The sequence below is a fragment of the Petromyzon marinus genome, chromosome 4, assembly GCF_048934315.1.
Source record: "Petromyzon marinus isolate PM22_M1 ecotype Great Lakes invasive population chromosome 4, UKy_Petmar_22M1.pri1.0, whole genome shotgun sequence".
In the NCBI taxonomy this organism is placed as follows: domain Eukaryota; kingdom Metazoa; phylum Chordata; class Hyperoartia; order Petromyzontiformes; family Petromyzontidae; genus Petromyzon; species Petromyzon marinus.
Genome location: NC_133670.1, coordinates 3,962,004 through 3,989,489, shown reverse-complemented (window position 1 = coordinate 3,989,489; position 27,486 = coordinate 3,962,004). Strand labels below are relative to the sequence as shown.

Genomic DNA, 27,486 nt, shown 5'->3' with positions numbered 1-27,486 from the left:
TCAATCGGTACTTTTGTCAATGTATCCCAAGGCCACTCCCGTTCGTCCAAACAGCAGCAGGGACCGCCCCCACTCGGTGCTGCCCAGGCTGGACAGCAAGCGCATGTCTCCCTCCTCTCCCAGCAAGGCGGCCAGCTCATCGGCCTCCGCGCGGCCGCCACCGCCGCCAGCCCCACGCAGGAGCCGCAGATCCGGCAGGAGGGGGAACTCGGCCAGCCCCAGACGGCGCAGGCGGCGCGCGGCCGCTCGGTAGCACCTCCACGGCTGCGGCTCGACCAACAGGAAGGTGGCGGTGCGCGCGGCGGCCGCGAGGAAACGCCGCAGGCCGGCATCGCCGTGGTGCAGGTGAATCCACATCGTCACCGACATGCACAGGCACAGGTCAAAGCGCGCCCGGCCGTGGCGTCGCAGGAAGGCGTCCAGCGCGGCGTCTCGTGCTGCGGTGTCCATGAAGTCAAACGCCTCGTAGGCGATGACCTCCGGGTGAGGATTGTCGCCCCGCGCACGCTCCACCAGATCGGCGTCCAGGTCGCACGCCAGCACAGACAGCGGCAGCACGCGGGCAACCTGCCCAGAGCGTGCACCCTCGGGCTGGTCCAGCCCCGTCAGGTGCCGATACACAGCCACCGTCAGCTCCTGCGAGAAAACACGAGGACACCGGTGGCGGGTTTGTTTCTTTGCTGGAGAATGTCGTAAAAAAACAGACGTGATGCGAGGATGGAGTACTTCATTATTCAAAATGAAAATAAGTTAATACCTCAGTGGGCTTTGCCCGGTAGGATGGGGATGGTTTAGTTTTATTTGTATGTGTTTGGGTGATGTGTTTACCTCTCTTGCACTTTGGACTACTATCATGTTTTGTATTTTTTGTTGTTGTAACGTTCTTACCCTCCTTCTACTGGACGTCTGCGAAAAAGAGCTTTATCGCTCATCGCATTCCTCCAGTATGAATATTTTGATTCTGGCCACAGTATTAGATGCAACTTTATTCAATACAAACCTATGACGCAGTGATTCTAGGTCAAAAAAGCCAACGAGATTAAGTACGATGTTCAGCTACTGGCATAAATGCAACTTTAAATATCTAATAAACGCCTCAAACCGGTGATATGTCTGAACCAGTCCTTGACACGCACCTTCAGCAACCTTGATTGCCAAAACCACCCGTTACCAACATGGCATGGCATAGGCCTTCATCCAGCAGTTAATTGACAAAAAGTCTGGAGCTAATGATGAATTTCCATAACTCACGTATTTGACACTCACATAATGATGAAAAACGCGCATATGGGGTAGTGTATTCCATCTGTGGGAGAAAGGTGAAAATGCATTTTTGTAAACATGTCTCAGGCCCATGGCCACCCGCACTACCACAGAGTGACTAGTACACCCCTACACTACCACACAGTGACTAGTACACTACCACACTACCACACAGTGACTAGTACACTACCACACTACCACACTGTGACTAGTACACTACCACACAGTGACTAGTACACTACCACACTACCACACTGTGACTAGTACACCCCTACACTACCACACAGTGACTAGTACACTACCACACTACCACACAGTGACTAGTACACTACCACACTACCACAGTGACTAGTACACTACCACACAGTGACTAGTACACCCCCACACTAACACACAGTGACTAGTACACCCCCCACACTACCACACAGTGACTAGTACACTACCACACTACCCTACAGTGACTAGTACACTACCACACTGTGACTAGTACACCCCCACACTATCACACTGTGACTAGTACACCCCCACACTACCACACAGTGACTAGTACACCCCCACACAACCACACAGTGACTAGTACACTACCACACTACCACACAGTGAGTAGTACACTACCACTACCACACAGTGACTAGTACACTACCACACTACCACACAGTGACTAGTACACTACCACACTACCACACAGTGACTAGTACACTACCACACAGTGACTAGTACACCCCCACACAGTGACTAGTACACTACCACACTACCACACAGTGACTAGTACACCCCCACACAGTGACTAGTACACTACCACACTACCACACAGTGACTAGTACACTACCACACTACCACACAGTGACTAGTACACCCCCACACTACCACAGTGACTAGTACACTACCACACAGTGACTAGTACACCCGCACACTACCACACTGTGACTAGTACACTACCACACTACCACACTGTGACTAGTACACCCCTACACTACTACACAGTGACTAGTACACTACCACACTACCACACTGTGACTAGTACACTACCACACTACCACACAGTGACTAGTACACCCCCACACTACTACACAGTGACTAGTACACCCCCACACTACCACACTGTGACCAATACACTACCACACTGTGACTAGTACACTACCACACCACCACACAGTGACTAGTACACTACCACACAGTGACTAGTACACCCACACACTACCACACAGTGACTAGTACACCCCCACACTACCACACAGTGACTAGAACACTACCACACTACCACACAGTGACTAGTACACTACCACACTACCACACAGTGACTAGTACACTACCACACTACCACACAGTGAATAGTACACTACCACACTACCACACAGTGACTAGTACACTACCACACTACCACACTGTGACTAGTACACTACCACACTACCACACAGTGACTAGTACACCCCCACACTACTAGACAGTGACTAGTACACCCCCACACTACCACACTGTGACTAGTACACTACCACACTACCACACTGTGACTAGTACACTACCACACTACCAGACAGTGACTAGTACACTACCACACTACCACACAGTGACTAGTACACTACCACACTACCACACAGTGACTAGTACACTACCACACAGTGACTAGTACACTACCACACTACCACACAGTGACTAGTACACTACCACACAGTGACTAGTACACTACCACACTACCACACAGTGACTAGTACACTACCACACAGTGACTAGTACACTACAACACTACCACACAGTGACTAGTACACTACCACACAGTGACTAGTACACTACCACACTACCACACAGTGACTAGTACACTACCACACTACCACACAGTGACTAGTACACCAACACACTACCACACAGTGACTAGTACACCAACACACTACCACAGTGACTAGTACACTAACACACTACCGCACAGTGACTAGTACACCCCCACACTACCACACAGTGACTAGTACACTACCACACTACCACACAGTGACTAGTACACCCCCACACTACCACACAGTGACTAGTACACTACCACACTAACACACAGTGACTAGTACACCCCCACACTACCACACAGTGACTAGTACACCCCCACACTACCACACAGTGACTAGTACACCCCCAACTACCACACAGTGACTAGTACACTACCACACTACCACACAGTGACTAGTACATTACCACACTACCACACAGTGACTAGTACACCCCCACACTAAGACACAGTGAATAGTACCCCCCCACACTACTACACAGTGACTAGTACACTACCACACAGTGACTAGTACACTAACACACTACCACACAGTGACTAATACACTACCACACTACCACACAGTGACTAGTACACCCCCACACTACCACACAGTGACTAGTACACTACCACACTACCACACAGTGACTAGTACACCCCTCACACTACCACACAGTGACTAGTACACTACCACACTACCCTACAGTGACTAGTACACTACCACACTGTGACTAGTACACCCCCACACTACCACACTGTGACTAGTACACCCCCACACAACCACACAGTGACTAGTACACCCCCACACTACCACACAGTGACTAGTACACTACCACACAGTGAGTAGTACACTACCACTACCACACAGTGACTAGTACACTACCACACTACCACACAGTGACTAGTACACTACCACACAGTGACTAGTACACCCCCACACAGTGACTAGTACACTACCACACTACCACACAGTGACTAGTACACCCCCACACAGTGACTAGTACACTACCACACTACCACACAGTGACTAGTACACTACCACACTACCACACAGTGACTAGTACACCCCCACACTACCACAGTGACTAGTACACTACCACACAGTGACTAGTACACCCGCACACTACCACACTGTGACTAGTACACTATCACACTACCACACTGTGACTAGTACAGCACTACACTACTACACAGTGACTAGTACACTACCACACTACCACACTGTGACTAGTACACTACCACACTACCACACAGTGACTAGTACACTACCACACTACCACACAGTGACTAGTGCACCCCCACACTACTACACAGTGACTAGTACACCCCCACACTACCACACTGTGACTAGTACACTACCACACTGTGACTAGTACACTACAACACAGTGACTAGTACACCCACACACTACCACACAGTGACTAGAAAACCCCCACACTACCACACAGTGACTAGTACACTACCACACTACCACACAGTGACTAGTACACTACCACACTGTGACTAGTACACTACCACACTACCACACAGTGACTAGTACACTACCACACTACCACACAGTGACTAGTACACTACCACCCTACCACACAGTGACTAGTACACTACCACACAGTGACTAGTACACTACCACACTACCACACAGTGACTAGTACACTACCACACTACCACACAGTGACTAGTACACCCCCACACTACTACACAGTGACTAATACACCCCCACACTACCACACTGTGACTAGTACACTACCACACTGTGACTAGTACACTACCACACTACCACACAGTGACTAGTACACTACCACACAGTGACTAGTACACCAACACACTACCACACAGTGACTAGTACACCCCCACACTACCACACAGTGACTAGTACACCCCCACACTACCACACAGTGACTAGTACACTACCACACTACCACACAGTGACTAGTACACTACCACACTACCACACAGTGACTAGTACACTACCACACAGTGACTAGTACACTACCACACTACCACACAGTGACTAGTACACTACCACACTACCACACTGTGACTAGTACACTACCACACTACCACACAGTGACTAGTACACCCCCACACTACTACACAGTGACTAGTACAACCCCACACTACCACACTGTGACTAGTACACTACCACACTACCACACTGTGACTAGTACACTACCACACTAACAGACAGTGACTAGTACACTACCACACTACCACACAGTGACTAGTACACTACTACACTACCAAACAGTGACTAGTACACTACCACACAGTGACTAGTACACTACCACACTACCACACAGTGACTAGTACACTACCACACTACCACACAGTGACTAGTACACTACCACACTACCACACAGTGACTAGTACACTACCACACAGTGACTAGTACACTACCACACTACCACACAGTGACTAGTACACTACCACACAGGGACTAGTACACTACCACACTACCACACAGTGACTAGTACACTACCACACTACCACACAGTGACTAGTACACCAACACACTACCACACAGTGACTAGTACACCAACACACTACCACAGTGACTAGTACACTAACACACTACCACACAGTGACTAGTACACCCCCACACTACCACACAGTGACTAGTACACTACCACACTACCACACAGTGACTAGTACACCCCCACACTACCACACAGTGACTAGTACACTACCACACTAACACACAGTGACTATTACACCCCCACACTACCACACAGTGACTAGTACACCCCCACACTACCACACATTGACTAGTACACCCCCACACTACCACACAGTGACTAGTACACTACCACACTAACACACAGTGACTAGTACATTACCACACTACCACACAGTGACTAGTACACCCCCACACTAAGACACAGTGACTAGTACTCCCCCACACTACTACACAGTGACTAGTACACTACCACACAGTGACTAGTACACTAACACACTACCACACAGTGACTAATACACTACCACACTACCACACAGTGACTAATACACTACCACACTACCACACAGTGACTAGTACACCCCCACACTACCACACAGTGACTAGTACACTACCACACTACCACACAGTGACTAGTACACTACCACACTACCACACAGTGACTAGTACACTACCACACAGTGACTAGTACACTACCACACTACCACACAGTGACTAGTACACTACCACACTACCACACAGTGACTAGTACACCAACAAACTACCACACAGTGACTAGTACACCAACACACTACCACAGTGACTAGTACACTAACACACAGTGACTAGTACACCCCCACACTACCACACAGTGACTAATACACTACCACACTACCACACAGTGACTAATACACTACCACACTACCACACAATGACTAGTACACCCCCACACTACCACACAGTGACTAGTACACCCCCACACTACCACACAGTGACTAGTACACCCCCACACTACCACACAGTGACAAGTACACTACCACACAGTGACTAGTACACTACCACACTACCACACAGTGACTAGTACACTACCACACTACCACACAGTGACTAGTACACCAACAAACTACCACACAGTGACTAGTACACCAACACACTACCACAGTGACTAGTACACTAACACACTAACACACAGTGACTAGTACACCCCCACACTACCACACAGTGACTAGTACACCCCCACACTACCACACAGTGACTAGTACACCCCCACACTACCACAGTGACTAGTACACTACCACACTACCACACAGTGACTAGTACATTACCACACTACCACACAGTGACTAGTACACCCACACACTAAGACACAGTGACTAGTACCCCCCCACACTACTACACAATGACTAGTACACTACCACACAGTGACTAGTACACTAACACACTACCACACAGTGACTAATACACTACCACACTACCACACAGTGACTAGTACACCCCCACACTACCACACAGTGACTAGTACACTACCACACTACCACACAGTGACTAGTACACCCCCCACACTACCACACAGTGACTAGTACACTACCACACTACCACACAGTGACTACCACACTACCACACAGTGACTAGTACACTACCACACTACCACACAGTGACTAGTACACTACCACCCTACCACACAGTGACTAGTACACTACCACACAGTGACTAGTACACTACCACACTACCACACAGTGACTAGTACACTACCACACTACCACACAGTGACTAGTACACCCCCACACTACTACACAGTGACTAATACACCCCCACACTACCACACTGTGACTAGTACACTACCACACTGTGACTAGTACACTACCACACTACCACACAGTGACTAGTACACTACCACACAGTGACTAGTACACCAACACACTACCACACAGTGACTAGTACACCCCCACACTACCACACAGTGACTAGTACACCCCCACACTACCACACAGTGACTAGTACACTACCACACTACCACACAGTGACTAGTACACTACCACACTACCACACAGTGACTAGTACACTACCACACAGTGACTAGTACACTACCACACTACCACACAGTGACTAGTACACTACCACACTACCACACTGTGACTAGTACACTACCACACTACCACACAGTGACTAGTACACCCCCACACTACTACACAGTGACTAGTACAACCCCACACTACCACACTGTGACTAGTACACTACCACACTACCACACTGTGACTAGTACACTACCACACTAACAGACAGTGACTAGTACACTACCACACTACCACACAGTGACTAGTACACTACTACACTACCACACAGTGACTAGTACACTACCACACAGTGACTAGTACACTACCACACTACCACACAGTGACTAGTACACTACCACACTACCACACAGTGACTAGTACACTACCACACTACCACACAGTGACTAGTACACTACCACACAGTGACTAGTACACTACCACACTACCACACAGTGACTAGTACACTACCACACAGGGACTAGTACACTACCACACTACCACACAGTGACTAGTACACTACCACACTACCACACAGTGACTAGTACACCAACACACTACCACACAGTGACTAGTACACCAACACACTACCACAGTGACTAGTACACTAACACACTACCACACAGTGACTAGTACACCCCCACACTACCACACAGTGACTAGTACACTACCACACTACCACACAGTGACTAGTACACCCCCACACTAAGACACAGTGACTAGTACTCCCCCACACTACTACACAGTGACTAGTACACTACCACACAGTGACTAGTACACTAACACACTACCACACAGTGACTAATACACTACCACACTACCACACAGTGACTAATACACTACCACACTACCACACAGTGACTAGTACACCCCCACACTACCACACAGTGACTAGTACACTACCACACTACCACACAGTGACTAGTACACTACCACACTACCACACAGTGACTAGTACACCCCCACACTACCACACAGTGACTAGTACACTACCACACTACCACACAATGACTAGTACACCCCCACACTACCACACAGTGACTAGTACACCCCCACACTACCACACAGTGACTAGTACACCCCCACACTACCACACAGTGACAAGTACACTACCACACAGTGACTAGTACACTACAACACTACCACACAGTGACTAGTACACTACCACACAGTGACTAGTACACTACCACACTACCACACAGTGACTAGTACACTACCACACTACCACACAGTGACTAGTACACCAACACACTACCACACAGTGACTAGTACACCAACACACTACCACAGTGACTAGTACACTAACACACTAACACACAGTGACTAGTACACCCCCACACTACCACACAGTGACTAGTACACCCCCACACTACCACACAGTGACTAGTACACCCCCACACTACCACAGTGACTAGTACACTACCACACTACCACACAGTGACTAGTACATTACCACACTACCACACAGTGACTAGTACACCCACACACTAAGACACAGTGACTAGTACCCCCCCACACTACTACACAATGACTAGTACACTACCACACAGTGACTAGTACACTAACACACTACCACACAGTGACTAATACACTACCACACTACCACACAGTGACTAGTACACCCCCACACTACCACACAGTGACTAGTACACTACCACACTACCACACAGTGACTAGTACACCCCCCACACTACCACACAGTGACTAGTACACTACCACACTACCCTACAGTGACTAGTACACTACCACACTGTGACTAGTACACCCCCACACTACCACACTGTGACTAGTACACCCCCACACTACCACACAGTGACTAGTACACCCCCACACTACCACACAGTGACTAGTACACTACCACACTACCACACAGTGAGTAGTACACTACCACTACCACACAGTGACTAGTACACTACCACACTACCACACAGTGACTAGTACACTACCACACTACCACACAGTGACTAGTACACTACCACACAGTGACTAGTACACCCCCACACAGTGACTAGTACACTACCACACTACCACACAGTGACTAGTACACCCCCACACAGTGACTAGTACACTACCACACTACCACACAGTGACTAGTACACTACCACACTACCACACAGTGACTAGTACACCCCCACACTACCACAGTGACTAGTACACTACCACACAGTGACTAGTACACCCGCACACTACCACACTGTGACTAGTACACTACCACACTACCACACTGTGACTAGTACACCCCTACACTACTACACAGTGACTAGTACACTACCACACTACCACACTGTGACCAGTACACTACCACACTACCACACAGTGACTAGTACACCCCCACACTACTACACAGTGACTAGTACACCCCCACACTACCACACTGTGACCAATACACTACCACACTGTGACTAGTACACTACCACACTACCACACAGTGACTAGTACACTACCACACAGTGACTAGTACACCCACACACTACCACACAGTGACTAGTACACCCCCACACTACCACACAGTGACTAGAACACTACCACACTATCACACAGTGACTAGTACACTACCACACTACCACACAGTGACTAGTACACTACCACACTACCACACAGTGACTAGTACACTACCACACTACCACACAGTGACTAGTACACTACCACACTACCACACTGTGACTAGTACACTACCACACTACCAGACAGTGACTAGTACACCCCCACACTACTACACAGTGACTAGTACACCCCCACACTACCACACTGTGACTAGTACACTACCACACTACCACACTGTGACTAGTACACTACCAAACTACCAGACAGTGACTAGTACACTACCACACTACCACACAGTGACTAGTACACTACCACACTACCACACAGTGACTAGTACACTACCACACAGTGACTAGTACACTACCACACTACCACACAGTGACTAGTACACTACCACACAGTGACTAGTACACTACCACACTACCACACAGTGACTAGTACACTACCACACAGTGACTAGTACACTACAACACTACCACACAGTGACTAGTACACTACCACACAGTGACTAGTACACTACCACACTACCACACAGTGACTAGTACACTACCACACTACCACACAGTGACTAGTACACCAACACACTACCACACAGTGACTAGTACACCAACACACTACCACAGTGACTAGTACACTAACACACTACCGCACAGTGACTAGTACACCCCCACACTACCACACAGTGACTAGTACACTACCACACTACCACACAGTGACTAGTACACCCCCACACTACCACACAGTGACTAGTACACTACCACACTAACACACAGTGACTAGTACACCCCCACACTACCACACAGTGACTAGTACACCCCCACACTACCACACAGTGACTAGTACACCCCCAACTACCACACAGTGACTAGTACACTACCACACAGTGACTAGTACATTACCACACTACCACACAGTGACTAGTACACCCCCACACTAAGACACAGTGAATAGTACCCCCCCACACTACTACACAGTGACTAGTACACTACCACACAGTGACTAGTACACTAACACACTACCACACAGTGACTAATACACTACCACACTACCACACAGTGACTAGTACACCCCCACACTACCACACAGTGACTAGTACACTACCACACTACCACACAGTGACTAGTACACCCCTCACACTACCACACAGTGACTAGTACACTACCACACTACCCTACAGTGACTAGTACACTACCACACTGTGACTAGTACACCCCCACACTACCACACTGTGACTAGTACACCCCCACACAACCACACAGTGACTAGTACACCCCCACACTACCACACAGTGACTAGTACACTACCACACTACCACACAGTGAGTAGTACACTACCACTACCACACAGTGACTAGTACACTACCACACTACCACACAGTGACTAGTACACTACCACACAGTGACTAGTACACTACCACACTACCACACAGTGACTAGTACACCCCCACACAGTGACTAGTACACTACCACACTACCACACAGTGACTAGTACACTACCACACTACCACACAGTGACTAGTACACCCCCACACTACCACAGTGACTAGTACACTACCACACAGTGACTAGTACACCCGCACACTACCACACTGTGACTAGTACACTATCACACTACCACACTGTGACTAGTACAGCCCTACACTACTACACAGTGACTAGTACACTACCACACTACCACACTGTGACTAGTACACTACCACACTACCACACAGTGACTAGTACACTACCACACTACCACACAGTGACTAGTGCACCCCCACACTACTACACAGTGACTAGTACACCCCCACACTACCACACTGTGACTAGTACACTACCACACTGTGACTAGTACACTACAACACTACCACACAGTGACTAGTACACTACCACACAGTGACTAGTACACCCACACACTACCACACAGTGACTAGTAAACCCCCACACTACCACACAGTGACTAGTACACTACCACACTACCACACAGTGACTAGTACACTACCACACTGTGACTAGTACACTACCACACTACCACACAGTGACTAGTACACTACCACACTACCACACAGTGACTAGTACACTACCACCCTACCACACAGTGACTAGTACACTACCACACAGTGACTAGTACACTACCACACTACCACACAGTGACTAGTACACTACCACACTACCACACAGTGACTAGTACACCCCCACACTACTACACAGTGACTAATACACCTCCACACTACCACACTGTGACTAGTACACTACCACACTGTGACTAGTACACTACCACACTACCACACAGTGACTAGTACACTACCACACAGTGACTAGTACACCAACACACTACCACACAGTGACTAGTACACCCCCACACTACCACACAGTGACTAGTACACCCCCACACTACCACACAGTGACTAGTACACTACCACACTACCACACAGTGACTAGTACACTACCACACTACCACACAGTGACTAGTACACTACCACACAGTGACTAGTACACTACCACACTACCACACAGTGACTAGTACACTACCACACTACCACACTGTGACTAGTACACTACCACACTACCACACAGTGACTAGTACACCCCCACACTACTACACAGTGACTAGTACAACCCCACACTACCACACTGTGACTAGTACACTACCACACTACCACACTGTGACTAGTACACTACCACACTAACAGAGAGTGACTAGTACACTACCACACAGTGACTAGTACACTACTACACTACCACACAGTGACTAGTACACTACCACACAGTGACTAGTACACTACCGCACTACCACACAGTGACTAGTAATCTACCACACTACCACACAGTGACTAGTACACTACCACACTACCACACAGTGACTAGTACACTACCACACAGTGACTAGTACACTACCACACTACCACACAGTGACTAGTACACTACCACACAGGGACTAGTACACTACCACACTACCACACAGTGACTAGTACACTACCACACTACCACACAGTGACTAGTACACCAACACACTACCACACAGTGACTAGTACACTAACACACTACCACACAGTGACTAGTACACCCCCACACTACCACACAGTGACTAGTACACTACCACACTACCACACAGTGACTAGTACACCCCCACACTACCACACAGTGACTAGTACACTACCACACTAACACACAGTGACTATTACACCCCCACACTACCACACAGTGACTAGTACACCCCCACACTACCACACAGTGACTAGTACACCCCCACACTACCACACAGTGACTAGTACACTACCACACTAACACACAGTGACTAGTACATTACCACACTACCACACAGTGACTAGTACACCCCCACACTAAGACACAGTGACTAGTACTCCCCACACTACTACACAGTGACTAGTACACTACCACACAGTGACTAGTACACTAACACACTACCACACAGTGACTAATACACTACCACACTACCACACAGTGACTAATACACTACCACACTACCACACAGTGACTAGTACACCCCCACACTACCACACAGTGACTAGTACACTACCACACTACCACACAGTGACTAGTACACTACCACACTACCACACAGTGACTAGTACACTACCACACTACCACACAGTGACTAGTACACCCCCACACTACCACACAGTGACTAGTACACTACCACACTACCACACAATGACTAGTACACCCCCACACTACCACACAGTGACTAGTACACCCCCACACTACCACACAGTGACTAGTACACCCCCACACTACCACACAGTGACAAGTACACTACCACACAGTGACTAGTACACTACAATACTACCACACAGTGACTAGTACACTACCACACAGTGACTAGTACACTACCACACTACCACACAGTGACTAGTACACTACCACACTACCACACAGTGACTAGTACACCAACACACTACCACACAGTGACTAGTACACCAACACACTACCACAGTGACTAGTACACTAACACACTAACACACAGTGACTAGTACACCCCCACACTACCACACAGTGACTAGTACACCCCCACACTACCACACAGTGACTAGTACACCCCCACACTACCACAGTGACTAGTACACTACCACACTACCACACAGTGACTAGTACATTACCACACTACCACACAGTGACTAGTACACCCACACACTAAGACACAGTGACTAGTACCCCCCCACACTACTACACAATGACTAGTACACTACCACACAGTGACTAGTACACTAACACACTACCACACAGTGACTAATACACTACCACACTACCACACAGTGACTAGTACACCCCCACACTACCACACAGTGACTAGTACACTACCACACTACCACACAGTGACTAGTACACCCCCCACACTACCACACAGTGACTAGTACACTACCACACTACCCTACAGTGACTAGTACACTACCACACTGTGACTAGTACACCCCCACACTACCACACTGTGACTAGTACACCCCCACACTACCACACAGTGACTAGTACACCCCCACACTACCACACAGTGACTAGTACACTACCACACTACCACACAGTGAGTAGTACACTACCACTACCACACAGTGACTAGTACACTAGCACACTACCACACAGTGACTAGTACACTACCACACAGTGACTAGTACACCCCCACACAGTGACTAGTACACTACAACACTACCACACAGTGACTAGTACACCCCCACACAGTGACTAGTACACTACCACACTACCACAAAGTGACTAGTACACTACCACACTGTGACTAGTACACCCCCACACTACCACAGTGACTAGTACACTACCACACAGTGACTAGTACACCCGCACACTACCACACTGTGACTAGTACACTACCACACTACCACACTGTGACTAGTACACCCCTACACTACTACACAATGACTAGTACACTACCACACTACCACACTGTGACTAGTACACTACCACACTACCACACAGTGACTAGTACACTACCACACTACCACACAGTGACTAGTACACCCCCACACTACTACACAGTGACTAGTACACCCCCACACTACCACACTGTGACTAGTACACTACCACACTGTGACTAGTACACTACCACACTACCACACAGTGACTAGTACACTACCGCAAAGTGACTAGTACACCCACACACTACCACACAGTGACTAGTACACCCCCACACTACCACACAGTGACTAGTACACTACCACACTACCACACAGTGACTAGTACACTACCACACTACCACACAGTGACTAGTACACTACCACACTACCACACAGTGACTAGTACACTACCACACTACCACACAGTGACTAGTACACTACCACACTACCACACTGTGACTAGTACACTACCACACTACCACACAGTGACTAGTACACCCCCACACTACTACACAGTGACTAGTACACCCCCACACTACCACACTGTGACTAGTACACTACCACACTACCACACTGTGACTAGTACACTACCACACTACCAGACAGTGACTAGTACAATACCACACTACCACACAGTGACTAGTACACTACCACACTACCACACAGTGACTAGTACACCAACACACTACGACAGTGACTAGTACACTAACACACTACCACACAGTGACTAGTACACCCCCACACTACCACACAGTGACTAGTACACTACCACACTACCACACAGTGACTAGTACACCCCCACACTACCACACAGTGACTAGTACACTACCACACTAACACACAGTGACTAGTACACCCCCACACTACCACACAGTGACTAGTACACCCCCACACTACCACACAGTGACTAGTACACCCCCACACTACCACACAGTGACTAGTACACCCCCAACTACCACACAGTGACTAGTACACTACCACACTACCACACAGTGACTAGTACATTACCACACTACCACACAGTGACTAGTACACCCCCACACTAAGACACAGTGAATAGTACCTCCCCACACTACTACACAGTGACTAGTACACTACCACACAGTGACTAGTACACTAACACACTACCACACAGTGACTAATACACTACCACACTACCACACAGTGACTAGTACACCCCCACACTACCACACAGTGACTAGTACACTACCACACTACCACACAGTGACTAGTACACCCCTCACACTACCACACAGTGACTAGTACACTACCACACTACCCTACAGTGACTAGTACACTACCACACTGTGACTAGTACACCCCCACACTACCACACTGTGACTAGTACACCCCCACACAACCACACAGTGACTAGTACACCCCCACACTACCACACAGTGACTAGTACACTACCACACTACCACACAGTGAGTAGTACACTACCACTACCACACAGTGACTAGTACACTACCACACTACCACACAGTGACTAGTACACTACCACACAGTGACTAGTACACCCCCACACAGTGACTAGTACACTACCACACTACCACACAGTGACTAGTACACCCCCACACAGTGACTAGTACACTACCACACTACCACACAGTGACTAGTACACTACCACACTACCACACAGTGACTAGTACACCCCCACACTACCACAGTGACTAGTACACTACCACACAGTGACTAGTACACCCGCACACTACCACACTGTGACTAGTACACTATCACACTACCACACTGTGACTAGTACAGCCCTACACTACTACACAGTGACTAGTACACTACCACACTACCACACTGTGACTAGTACACTACCACACTACCACACAGTGACTAGTACACTACCACACTACCACACAGTGACTAGTGCACCCCCACACTACTACACAGTGACTAGTACACCCCCACACTACCACACTGTGACTAGTACACTACCACACTGTGACTAGTACACTACAACACTACCACACAGTGACTAGTACACTACCACACAGTGACTAGTACACCCACACACTACCACACAGTGACTAGTAAACCCCCACACTACCACACAGTGACTAGTACACTACCACACTACCACACAGTGACTAGTACACTACCACACTGTGACTAGTACACTACCACACTACCACACAGTGACTAGTACACTACCACACTACCACACAGTGACTAGTACACTACCACCCTACCACACAGTGACTAGTACACTACCACACAGTGACTAGTACACTACCACACTACCACACAGTGACTAGTACACTACCACACTACCACACAGTGACTAGTACACCCCCACACTACTACACAGTGACTAATACACCCCCACACTACCACACTGTGACTAGTACACTACCACACTGTGACTAGTACACTACCACACTACCACACAGTGACTAGTACACTACCACACAGTGACTAGTACACCAACACACTACCACACAGTGACTAGTACACCCCCACACTACCACACAGTGACTAGTACACCCCCACACTACCACACAATGACTAGTACACTACCACACTACCACACAGTGACTAGCACACTACCACACTACCACACAGTGACTAGTACACTACCACACAGTGACTAGTACACTACCACACTACCACACAGTGACTAGTACACTACCACACTACCACACTGTGACTAGTACACTACCACACTACCACACAGTGACTAGTACACCCCCACACTACTACACAGTGACTAGTACAACCGCACACTACCACACTGTGACTAGTACACTACCACACTACCACACTGTGACTAGTACACTACCACACTAACAGACAGTGACTAGTACACTACCACACTACCACACAGTGACTAGTACACTACTACACTACCACACAGTGACTAGTACACTACCACACAGTGACTAGTACACTACCACACTACCACACAGTGACTAGTACACTACCACACTACCACACAGTGACTAGTACACTACCACACTACCACACAGTGACTAGTACACTACCACACAGTGACTAGTACACTACCACACTACCACACAGTGACTAGTACACTACCACACAGGGACTAGTACACTACCACACTACCACACAGTGACTAGTACACTACCACACTACCACACAGTGACTAGTACACCAACACACTACCACACAGTGACTAGTACACTAACACACTACCACACAGTGACTAGTACACCCCCACACTACCACACAGTGACTAGTACACTACCACACTACCACACAGTGACTAGTACACCCCCACACTACCACACAGTGACTAGTACACTACCACACTAACACACAGTGACTATTACACCCCCACACTACCACACAGTGACTAGTACACCCCCACACTACCACACAGTGACTAGTACACCCCCACACTACCACACAGTGACTAGTACACTACCACACTAACACACAGTGACTAGTACATTACCACACTACCACACAGTGACTAGTACACCCCCACACTAAGACACAGTGACTAGTACTCCCCCACACTACTACACAGTGACTAGTACACTACCACACAGTGACTAGTACACTAACACACTACCACACAGTGACTAATACACTACCACACTACCACACAGTGACTAATACACTACCACACTACCACACAGTGACTAGTACACCCCCACACTACCACACAGTGACTAGTACACTACCACACTACCACACAGTGACTAGTACACTACCACACTACCACACAGTGACTAGTACACTACCACACTACCACACAGTGACTAGTACACCCCCACACTACCACACAGTGACTAGTACACTACCACACTACCACACAATGACTAGTACACCCCCACACTACCACACAGTGACTAGTACACCCCCACACTACCACACAGTGACTAGTACACCCCCACACTACCACACAGTGACAAGTACACTACCACACAGTGACTAGTACACTACAACACTACCACACAGTGACTAGTACACTACCACACAGTGACTAGTACACTACCACACTACCACACAGTGACTAGTACACTACCACACTACCACACAGTGACTAGTACACCAACACACTACCACACAGTGACTAGTACACCAACACACTACCACAGTGACTAGTACACTAACACACTAACACACAGTGACTAGTACACCCCCACACTACCACACAGTGACTAGTACACCCCCACACTACCACACAGTGACTAGTACACCCCCACACTACCACAGTGACTAGTACACTACCACACTACCACACAGTGACTAGTACATTACCACACTACCACACAGTGACTAGTACACCCACACACTAAGACACAGTGACTAGTACCCCCCCACACTACTACACAATGACTAGTACACTACCACACAGTGACTAGTACACTAACACACTACCACACAGTGACTAATACACTACCACACTACCACACAGTGACTAGTACACCCCCACACTACCACACAGTGACTGGTACACTACCACACTACCACACAGTGACTAGTACACCCCCCACACTACCACACAGTGACTAGTACACTACCACACTACCCTACAGTGACTAGTACACTACCACACTGTGACTAGTACACCCCCACACTACCACACTGTGACTAGTACACCCCCACACTACCACACAGTGACTAGTACACCCCCACACTACCACACAGTGACTAGTACACTACCACACTACCACACAGTGAGTAGTACACTACCACTACCACACAGTGACTAGTACACTACCACACTACCACACAGTGACTAGTACACTACCACACAGTGACTAGTACACCCCCACACAGTGACTAGTACACTACAACACTACCACACAGTGACTAGAACACCCCCACACAGTGACTAGTACACTACCACACTACCACAAAGTGACTAGTACACTACCACACTGTGACTAGTACACCCCCACACTACCACAGTGACTAGTACACTACCACACAGTGACTAGTACACCCGCACACTACCACACTGTGACTAGTACACTACCACACTACCACACTGTGACTAGTACACCCCTACACTACTACACAATGACTAGTACACTACCACACTACCACACTGTGACTAGTACACTACCACACTACCACACAGTGACTAGTACACTACCACACTACCACACAGTGACTAGTACACCCCCACACTACTACACAGTGACTAGTACACCCCCACACTACCACACTGTGACTAGTACACTACCACACTGTGACTAGTACACTACCACACTACCACACAGTGACTAGTACACTACCGCAAAGTGACTAGTACACCCACACACTACCACACAGTGACTAGTACACCCCCACACTACCACACAGTGACTAGTACACTACCACACTACCACACAGTGACTAGTACACTACCACACTACCACACAGTGACTAGTACACTACCACACTACCACACAGTGACTAGTACACTACCACACTACCACACAGTGACTAGTACACTACCACACTACCACACTGTGACTAGTACACTACCACACTACCACACAGTGACTAGTACACCCCCACACTACTACACAGTGACTAGTACACCCCCACATTACCACACTGTGACTAGTACACTACCACACTACCACACTGTGACTAGTACACTACCACACTACCAGACAGTGACTAGTACACTACCACACTACCACACAGTGACTAGTACACTACCACACTACCACACAGTGACTAGTACACCAACACACTACGACAGTGACTAGTACACTAACACACTACCACACAGTGACTAGTACACCCCCACACTACCACACAGTGACTAGTACACTACCACACTACCACACAGTGACTAGTACACCCCCACACTACCACACAGTGACTAGTACACTACCACACTAACACACAGTGACTAGTACACCCCCACACTACCACACAGTGACTAGTACACCCCCACACTACCACACAGTGACTAGTACACCCCCACACTACCACACAGTGACTAGTACACTACCACACTACCACACAGTGACTAGTACATTACCACACTACCACACAGTGACAAGTACACCCCCACACTAAGACACAGTGACTAGTACTCCCCCACACTACTACACTGTGACTAGTACACTACCACACTGTGACTAGTACACTACCACACTACCAGACAGTGACTAGTACACTACCACACTACCACACAGTGACTAGTACACTACCACACTACCACACAGTGACTAGTACACTACCACACAGTGACTAGTACACTACCACACAGTGACTAGTACACTACCACACTACCACACAGTGACTAGTACACTACCACACTACCACACAGTGACTAGTACACCCCCACACTACTACACAGTGACTAGTACACCCCCACACTACCACACTGTGACTAGTACACTACCACACTGTGACTAGTACACTACCACACTACCACACAGTGACTAGTACACTACCACACAGTGACTAGTACACCCCCACACTACCACACAGTGACTAGTACACCCCCACACTACCACACAGTGACTAGTACACTACCACACTACCACACAGTGACTAGTACACTACCACACTACCACACAGTGACTAGTACACTACCACACTACCACACAGTGCTAGTACACTACCACACTGTGACTAGTACACTACCACACTACCACACAGTGACTAGTATACCCCCACACTACTACACAGTGACTAGTACAACCCCACACTACCACACTGTGACTAGTACACTACCACACTACCACACTGTGACTAGTACACTACCACACTAACAGACAGTGACTAGTACACTTCCACACTACCACACAGTGACTAGTACACTACTACACTACCACACAGTGATTAGTACACTACCACACAGTGACTAGTACACTACCACACTACCACACAGTGACTAGTACACTACCACACTACCACACAGTGACTAGTACACTACCACACTACCACACAGTGACTAGTACACTACCACACAGTGACTAGTACACTACCACACTACAACACAGTGACTAGTACACTACCACACAGTGACTAGTACACTACCACACTACCACACAGTGACTAGTACACTACCACACTACCACACAGTGACAAGTACACCAACACACTACCACACAGTGACTAGTACACCAACACACTACCACAGTGACTAGTACACTAACACACTACCACACAGTGACTAGTACACCCCCACACTACCACACAGTGACTAGTACACTACCACACTACCACACAGTGACTAGTACACCCCCATACTACCACACAATGACTAGTACACTACCACACTAACACACAGTGACTAGTACACCCCCACACTACCACACAGTGACTAGTACACCCCCACACTACCACACAGTGACTAGTACACCCCCACACTACCACACACTGACTAGTACACTACCACACTACCACACAGTGACTAGTACATTACCACACTACCACACAGTGACTAGTACACCCCCACACTAAGACACAGTGACTAGTACTCCCCCACACTACTACACAGTGACTAGTACACTACCACACAGTGACTAGTATACTAACACACTACCACACAGTGACTAATACACTACCACACTACCACACAGTGACTAATACACTACCACACTACCACACAGTGACTAGTACACCCCCACACTACCACACAGTGACTAGTACACTACCACACTACCACACAGTGACTAGTACACTACCACACTACCACACAGTGACTAGTACACTACCACACTACCACACAGTGACTAGTACACCCCCACACTACCACACAGTGACTAGTACACTACCACACTACCACACAGTGACTAGTACACCCCCACACTACCACACAGTGACTAGTACACCCCCACACTACCACACAGTGACTAGTACACCCCCACACTACCACACAGTGACTAGTACACTACCACACAGTGACTAGTACACTACAACACTACCACACAGTGACTAGTACACTACCACACAGTGACTAGTACACTACCACACTACCACACAGTGACTAGTACACTACCACACTACCACACAGTGACTAGTACACCAACACACTACCACACAGTGACTAGTACACCAACACACTACCACAGTGACTAGTACACTAACACACTACCACACAGTGACTAGTACACCCCCACACTACCACACAGTGACTAGTACACTACCACACTACCCCACAGTGACTAGTACACCCCCACACTACCACACAGTGACTAGTACACTAACACACAGTGACTAGTACACCCCCACACTACCACACAGTGACTAGTACACCCCCACACTACCACACAGTGACTAGTACACCCCCACACTACCACAGTGACTAGTACACTACCACACTACCACACAGTGACTAGTACATTACCACACTACCACACAGTGACTAGTACACCCCCACACTAAGACACAGTGACTAGTACCCCCCCACACTACTACACAATGACTATACACTACCACACAGTGACTAGTACACTAACACACTACCACACAGTGACTAATACACTACCACACTACCACACAGTGACTAGTACACCCCCACACTACCACACAGTGACTAGTACACTACCACACTACCACACAGTGACTAGTACACCCCCCACACTACCACACAGTGACTAGTACACTACCACACTACCCTACAGTGACTAGTACACTACCACACTGTGACTAGTACACCCCCACACTACCACACTGTGACTAGTACACCCCCACACTACCACACAGTGACTAGTACACCCCCACACTACCACACAGTGACTAGTACACTACCACACAGTGACTAGTACACCCCCACACAGTGACTAGTACACTACCACACTACCACACAGTCACTAGTACACCCCCACACAGTGACTAGTACACTACCACACTACCACAAAGTGACTAGTACACTACCACACAGTGACTAGTACACCCGCACACTACCACACTGTGACTAGTACACTACCACACTACCACACTGTGACTAGTACACCCCTACACTACTACACAGTGACTAGTACACTACCACACTACCACACTGTGACTAGTACACTACCACACTACCACACAGTGACTAGTACACTACCACACTCCACACAGTGACTAGTACACCCCCACACTACTACACAGTGACTAGTACACCCCCACACTACCACACAGTGACTAGTACACTACCACACAGTGACTAGTACACTACCACACTACCACACAGTGACTAGTACACTACCACACTACCACACAGTGACTAGTACACCAACACACTACCACACAGTGACTAGTACACCAACACACTACCACAGTGACTAGTACACTAACACACTACCACACAGTGACTAGTACACCCCCACACTACCACACAGTGACTAGTACACTACCACACTACCACACAGTGACTAGTACACCCCCACACTACCACACAGTGACTAGTACACTACCACACTAACACACAGTGACTAGTACACCCCCAAACTACCACACAGTGACTAGTACACCCCCACACTACCACACAGTGACTAGTACACCCCCACACTACCACACAGTGACTAGTACACTACCACACTACCACACAGTGACTAGTACATTACCACACTACCACACAGTGACTAGTACACCCCCACACTAAGACACAGTGACTAGTACTCCCCCACACTACTACACAGTGACTAGTACACTACCACACAGTGACTAGTACACTAACACACTACCACACAGTGACTAATACACTACCACACTACCACACAGTGACTAATACACTACCACACAGTGACTAGTACACCCCCACACTACCACACAGTGACTAGTACACTACCACACTACCACACAGTGACTAGTACACTACCACACTACCACACAGTGACTAGTACACTACCACACTACCACACAGTGACTAGTACACCCCCACACTACCACAGAGTGACTAGTACACTACCACACTACCACACAGTGACTAGTACACCCCACACTACCACACAGTGACTAGTACACCCCCACACTACCACACAGTGACTAGTACACCCCCACACTACCACACAGTGACTAGTACACTACCACACAGTGACTAGTACACTACAACACTACCACACAGTGACTAGTACACTACCACACAGTGACTAGTACACTACCACACTACCACACAGTGACTAGTACACTACCACACTACCACACAGTGACTAGTACACCAACACACTACCACACAGTGACTAGTACACCAACACACTACCACAGTGACTAGTACACTAACACACTACCACACAGTGACTAGTACACCCCCACACTACCACACAGTGACTAGTACACTACCCCACAGTGGCTAGTACACCCCCACACTACCACACAGTGACTAGTACACTACCACACTAACACACAGTGACTAGTACACCCCCACACTACCACACAGTGACCAGTACACCCCCCCACTACCACACAGTGACTAGTACACCCCCACACTACCACAGTGACTAGTACACTACCACACTACCACACAGTGACTAGTACATTACCACACTACCACATAGTGACTAGTACACCCCCACACTAAGACACAGTGACTAGTACCCCCCCACACTACTACACAATGACTAGTACACTATCACACAGTGACTAGTACACTAACACACTACCACACAGTGACTAATACACTACCACACTACCACACAGTGACTAGTACACCCCCACACTACCACACAGTGACTAGTACACTACCACACTACCACACAGTGACTAGTACACCCCCCACACTACCACACAGTGACTAGTACACTACCACACTACCCTACAGTGACTAGTACACTACCACACTGTGACTAGTACACCCCCACACTACCACACTGTGACTAGTACACCCCCACACTACCACACAGTGACTAGTACACCCCCACACTACCACACAGTGACTAGCACACTACCACACAGTGACTAGTACACCCCCACACAGTGACTAGTACACTACCACACTACCACACAGTGACTAGTACACCCCCACACAGTGACTAGTACACTACCACACTACCACAAAGTGACTAGTACACTACCACACAGTGACTAGTACACCCGCACACTACCACACTGTGACTAGTACACTACCACACTACCACACTGTGACTAGTACACCCCTACACTACTACACAGTGACTAGTACACTACCACACTACCACACTGTGACTAGTACACTACCACACTACCACACAGTGACTAGTACACTACCACACTACCACACAGTGACTAGTACACCCCCACACTACTACACAGTGACTAGTACACCCCCACACTACCACACTGTGACTAGTACACTACCACACTGTGACTAGTACACTACCACACTACCACACAGTGACTAGTACACTACCGCAAAGTGACTAGTACACCCCCACACTACCACACAGTGACTAGTACACCAACACACTACCACACAGTGACTAGTACACCAACACACTACCACAGTGACTAGTACACTAACACACTACCACACAGTGACTAGTACACCCCCACACTACCACACAGTGACTAGTACACCCCCACACTACCACACTACCACAGTGACTAGTACACTACCATAGTGACTAGTACACTATACCACACTGGGACTGGACGAGTCTCACGGCCACGGCGTTGTTCGAGTGAACGTCCCGAGAGTTTCAGAACCTTCCCCAGCGGTCGACGTCCTCAGCCCCGTCCGTGGTAACGTGGAGTTGCGCTCACCCCGCTGTTGCAGCCCACGTCCAGGGCGAGGAACGGCGGCGCGGACTCCGGCAGGAGCCGCCTCAGAAGCTCGCGGGGCAGCAGCGCGACGCGTCGAGCCGGGGGGTTGAAGGCCGCGTAGTTGATGAAGTTCCCGTGGGGAGCCGCGCCTGGCTCCCTCTTCCTCGGGGCCCCGGGCGCTGCCATCTCCTCCCCGCCGTCCTCCTTCTTCATCTCCTCCTCCTCGTCCTCCTCTTTCCTCGCCTCCATCCCTGTGGAGGCCGTAAGCGAGGAGGCTGTCAGGCGGGATCGGCACAAAACACTGTGGAGACAGAGTCAGCCATGTTACGTGGGGAAGTGAACACCGTGGAGGCACAGACAGCCATGTTACGTGGGGAAGTAAACACTGTGGAGACAGAGTCAGCCATGTTACGTGGGGAAGTGAACACCGTAGAGGCACAGTCAGCCATGTTACGTGGGGAAGTAAATACCGTGGAGGCACAGTCAGCCATGTTACGTGGGGAAGTGAACACTGTGGAGGCAGTCAGCCATGTTACGTGGGGAAGTAAAACATTGTGGAGACAGAGTCAGCCATGTTACGTGGAAAAGTGAACACCGTGGAGGCACAGTCAGCCATGTTACGTGGGGAAGTGAACACCGTGGAGGCACAGTCAGCCATGTTACGTGGGGAAGTGAACACCGTGGAGACAGAGTCAGCCATGTTACGTGGGGAAGTGAACACTGGAGGCAGTCAGCCATGTCACGTGGGGAAGTAAACACCGTGGAGGCACAGTCAGCCATGTTACGTGGGGAAGTGAACACCGTGGAGGCCGTCAGCCATGTTACGTGGGGAAGTAAACACCGTGGAGGTAGTCAGCCATGTTACGTGGGGAAGTAAACACCGTGGAGGTAGTCAGCCATGTTACGTGGGGAAGTGAACACCGTGGAGGCACAGTCAGCCATGTTACGTGGGGAAGTGAACACTGGAGGTAGTCAGCCATGTTACGTGGGGAAGTGAACACTGTGG

The 27,486-nt window shown here is 48.7% G+C and overlaps 1 protein-coding gene across 1 annotated transcript; it reads right to left on the bottom strand.

Moving 5' to 3' along the window:
* On the bottom strand, nt 1-26,729 carry LOC142906407 (pre-miRNA 5'-monophosphate methyltransferase-like). Its single transcript, XM_076054093.1, has 2 exons — nt 26,481-26,729; nt 1-636 (listed from the first exon to the last, which is right to left on the bottom strand). Exons 1-2 carry the CDS (start codon nt 26,727-26,729, stop codon nt 1-3), a joined length of 885 nt encoding a protein of 294 aa, XP_075910208.1.
* Nucleotides 26,730-27,486: the final 757 nt, after the last annotated feature.

What these genes read in the sequence shown, in the direction of transcription:
- LOC142906407 (XM_076054093.1), bottom strand. Translation starts at nt 26,729, where the DNA reads ATGGAGGCGAGGAAAGAGGAGGACGAGGAGGAGGAGATGAAGAAGGAG. An exon ending in ACGTGGGCTGCAACAGCGGG is followed by an intron (nt 637 to 26,480) that starts GTGAGCGCAACT and finishes GTTTTCTCGCAG; the next exon opens with GAGCTGACGGTGGCTGTGTA.